Below are 4,096 nucleotides of genomic sequence, written 5' to 3' on the forward strand. Positions count from 1 at the left end.
GAACAGAAATAGGCTGTATTTGGATCCCATACAACTAAAGTTGTGAAGATCTTGAGAAAGCTAGCACTTTTATTATATACGACATGGTTGGAAAATGAAATGTTTCCCCTAGCCACTCAGAAATTTTAGGCATTAGAATCCTATTCTTGCATGGACGCCACAAAGTACCAAGTTCTTGTATCCCCTAGCCACTCAACAATTTTAGGCAACAAGAAAACGGAGAAAACAACATGAATCAAGGTCTTGCACAATCGACAACATCAATAAAATAGTTACCGTCATTCTTGTTCCACGCCTATAGTCCTATTGATATCTTCTATTTAAATGATGCAGAGGGACTCCATATATGCAGCTTCAGAGTTCGCAGCACGAAATCAGCTGCCTGTGAGCATAAAGGAGCAAATGCTATCTCACTTCTGCCTACAGTTCAAGACAGAAGGCTATAACCAGAAGACCATGTTAAATGGTCTCCCAAAAGGAATCCGTTCAAGCATAGCATACAGCTTATTCTTCCCAATCTTGCGACGGGCCTATCTCTTCCATGGAGTATCCAACAGTTTCATTGCAGAACTGGTAATATAGTCAATTATTCAATGTTTTTCTAACTATCTTGCGAGAACTGCTAATATATGTACTAATTGGATATGTTGGATAATATAGGTCATGGAAGTGCAGCCTGAGTATTTTCCACCAAAGGAAGATATCATATTGCAGAATGAAGGGGCAGCTGATATTTACCTAATAGTTTCAGGAGCAGTGGTTAGTTTGTTATCTCTGTAAGTTATGAATCAAAGCTTGTGCAAGTTCGTACAATTAAGCTAATTGGCAGTACTATCTGATTTTTTGTAGAATATGATAACAACCATAAATGGGAATGAGCAGGTATAATTTCTTCAGCTATAATGCAGAGACTCCCAGATATCGCTAAGATTTCCATGGATTATTTTCATTACTAAAATAGTATGAATTTCTTGAAAGCAGGTATATGCGAAAGTTACGAATGGTGATATGTTTGGAGAGGTTGGTGCTCTATGTAACATACCTCAGCCGTTTACTTTCCGCACAGCTGAACTGTCACAACTCCTGAGAATCAGCAGGATAAGACTCAGAGAGGCCATTCAAAATCACAGGGAAGACAGTGACATTCTAATGAATAATCTATTCCAGGTATAGCTTCAATTTTGGAACACAGTCAAACAATTTAAGAGTTAAATTCGTCTAAACAGAAACTAACAACTTGTGCCAATGTACAGAAACTGAAGCTACCAGAAAATTCACCTGAAGTGAACCAACCAGACCGAAGATTCTTGAGCAAGTATGACCTATTTTATATATCTCGAGAAGAACGGATGCTACAATGGCCACACCAACATTACACAGAACAGAAAAGTATAGATCTTGGTAGCAAGGTTCCAATATCTGGAGATGGTCCTGATTCAACGAAGTTATTCAGACAAGTGCCACAGCAGGAAGACATCCATAACAAGTCGAACTGCAGGTATAGATTATCAGATGGAATGGTGGACAAAGAAGAGGATCTCAACGAGGTTCGCATAAATTGCGAGACCGAAAGTGCTGAAGAGTTCTGTATTAGAATAAAATCCGAAGACAAGACCGCAGCAAGCAGTCAGCAAACAATACTTACAAAAATGCAGCCGGGTTCTCCACACAGGACATCCGAAAACATATCAAGGAGCATATATCAAGATTATAGTGGCATAAAAGCATCCAATAAAAGAGTTACAATTCATATATATCCTCATAATGCAACAGGTTCTACGGTACAGAATGGGAAGCTTATCAACCTGCCTGGTTCGCTGGACGAACTTATCAAAATTGGCAGTAAGTGAACAAGTTTTTAGCATATGACTCATTTTGATTCATGCTGTATAGCTTAGTGTTTAGCAGAGACCAGATATACACCGCACTTTCTAGTAAATTAGATACTGCAACATGCATTTCTCTCATCAAATATTTCTTTGCTATGCAGGACATAAGTTTCCAGATTTCCATCCGACAAAAGTGGTCAGTAGAGATTACGCTGAAATAGATGACATTGGTGTCATCCGAGATGGCGACCACATATTCTTTCTTCAGATTTAAAAATAATAATATATATAGCACAAACCAACCTAACCAGACAACTCATAGAGATATAAGTGCTCCATTCTAGCGAAAGTAATGGATGCACATGACGGCTTCCGACTGAAGATGTGAAGACGAAGGACATTTTGACATTCTTACAAATAGTTTTGATCATTACTAACATCATTTAAATGCTTCACTGTACAATATAGCTGGTGGACAAAGTCATGTATGCCTGTCGGCAAAAGCATTTCTTAGTTCCTTTTATAGCAGGTTATGTGTTTGAGTCATGTGGTAATCTTATTACCGACCGGTTGTGGTCTTGATCTTTATTGTTTGTTTTGACTGCTTCGAACATTTGCTACATTTTAATAAAGATGGTTGTATGCATCACAATGATGCAGAGGCCAAGGTTAAACCATTTTCTGAAAAATGTCAACCCCTTCAACCGCTTCAACTGCAAACTCCGAAATTCAGAGCCCGCTCAAAGATGGTTTGTGCTTCATTCTTGCAGTTACCCGGATTGGCTCCGACCATGTCCCCCTTCTCCTCTCCTCCGCTGACGAGCGCCTCCCCTCCCCGCCGCGGTTCCGGTTCGAGCTCTTCTCGCTCAACCAGGCGGGCTTTCGGGAGGCCGTTGTCGCCCGCTGGATCTCCGCTAGGTCGGCACCCCACCGCTCCATGTCTGCGGTGGACTCTTGGCACTTTTGTGCCAAGTTGGCCCGCCAGTTCATGAAGGGTTGGGGGGCTAACCTAGGCCGGGACCTAAGAGAGCGCAAGAAGTCCATCTTGACCGCCATTCAAGCTCTGGATGCGCGTGCGGACTCGACTGGGCTCTCCCCGAACGAGTGGCTGCTTCGCTACGACCTGGAGGATCAACTTTCCTTCATCTACGCAGATGAGGAGGCTTACTGGCGTGTGAGGGGAACTCAGAGATGGGTGCTTCAGGGCGACGCCAACACCGCCTACTTCCAGGCGATTGCGAACGGCCGGCGCCGCCGCAACTCCATCCACTGCCTGTGGGATGGAGGCACGCAGCTAGTGCGGCCTGAGGCCATCCGCCTCCTTGTGGATGGCTTCTATAGGGATCTTTTTACCCCCACTCCGCGTGGTGGGGTGTGCCTCGCCCCCGACATTTGGTCGGGCGCGTTAGGAGTTTCGGCTGCAGCCAATGCAGCTTTGGTTGCCCCCTTCAGCGAGGACGAGGTCCTCGCTGCCATCAAGGGGATGAACTCCGCCTCGGCCCCGGGACCGGACGGTCTCCCAGTAGCTTTCTTCAAGACGTTCTGGCCTACCATCAAGCTCGAGGTCATGGCGCTCTTTGAGGAATTCTACTCGGGTTCCATGGATTTGGGGCGCCTCAACTATGGGGTGGTGACCCTCATCCCCAAGGTCCCGGGCGCCGCCGATATTCGCCAGTTCCGCCCCATCACAGTGATTAATGTGATTTTTAGGATCCTGGCGAAGGGGTACGCCAATAGGGTGACCCTCCTCGCGGATTCGATCACCCACCCGAACCAATCCGCCTTCATTCAAGGCCGGTTTATCCTTGATGGGGTGTTGGTGTTCCACGAGGTGCTCCACGAGGTCCATTTGAAGCGTCATAAGGCGGTCTTCCTGAAGTTGGACTTCCACAAAGCCTACGACACGGTCCACTGGCCGTTCCTGAGGGAAGTCCTGCTTCGCAAGGGCTTTGACGACCGTTGGGTGACGCGCGTCATGCAGCTCGTCTCCTGTGGCCGGACGGCTGTGAACATCAATGGCGACATCGGACCCTTCTTCCCTACCCTATGTGGGGTCCGGCAAGGGGACCCCTTCTCGCCGTTCTTGTTCAACATGGTTGTGGATGCCCTGGCTGCCATCCTAGACAAGGCCAAGGCTGCGGGCCATATTCGAGGCTTGGTCCCGCACCTGGTTGGAGGAGGAGGGGTCTCCCTTCTCCAATACGCAGATGACACCATTATTATGGTCGAGGGATCCGCCCTTGAGATTTCCAATCTGAAGTTCCTCC

General features: G+C 46.4%; 1 protein-coding gene across 2 annotated transcripts in view; it reads left to right on the forward strand.

The window, feature by feature from the left end:
• The window catches only part of LOC119325785 (potassium channel KAT1-like), a 4,535-nt gene extending 2,022 nt beyond the window's left edge, over positions 1 to 2,513 (forward strand). The window contains exons 6-11 of one of the 2 annotated variants that reach the window (XM_037599512.1): positions 334 to 573; positions 661 to 759; positions 850 to 882; positions 979 to 1,167; positions 1,254 to 1,842; positions 1,991 to 2,512. In XM_037599512.1, the coding sequence (XP_037455409.1) occupies positions 334 to 573; positions 661 to 759; positions 850 to 882; positions 979 to 1,167; positions 1,254 to 1,842; positions 1,991 to 2,103 (1,263 nt within the window). In that variant the 3' untranslated portion in view covers positions 2,104 to 2,512. Of the gene's footprint in view, positions 1 to 333; positions 574 to 660; positions 760 to 849; positions 883 to 978; positions 1,168 to 1,253; positions 1,843 to 1,990 lie in introns of both variants that reach the window. The other variant, XM_037599513.1, reaches the window with a different exon arrangement.
• The last annotated feature ends 1,583 nt before the right edge of the window (positions 2,514 to 4,096 follow it).

This window comes from Triticum dicoccoides, chromosome 6B, assembly GCF_002162155.2.
Source record: "Triticum dicoccoides isolate Atlit2015 ecotype Zavitan chromosome 6B, WEW_v2.0, whole genome shotgun sequence".
NCBI lineage: Eukaryota > Viridiplantae > Streptophyta > Magnoliopsida > Poales > Poaceae > Triticum > Triticum dicoccoides.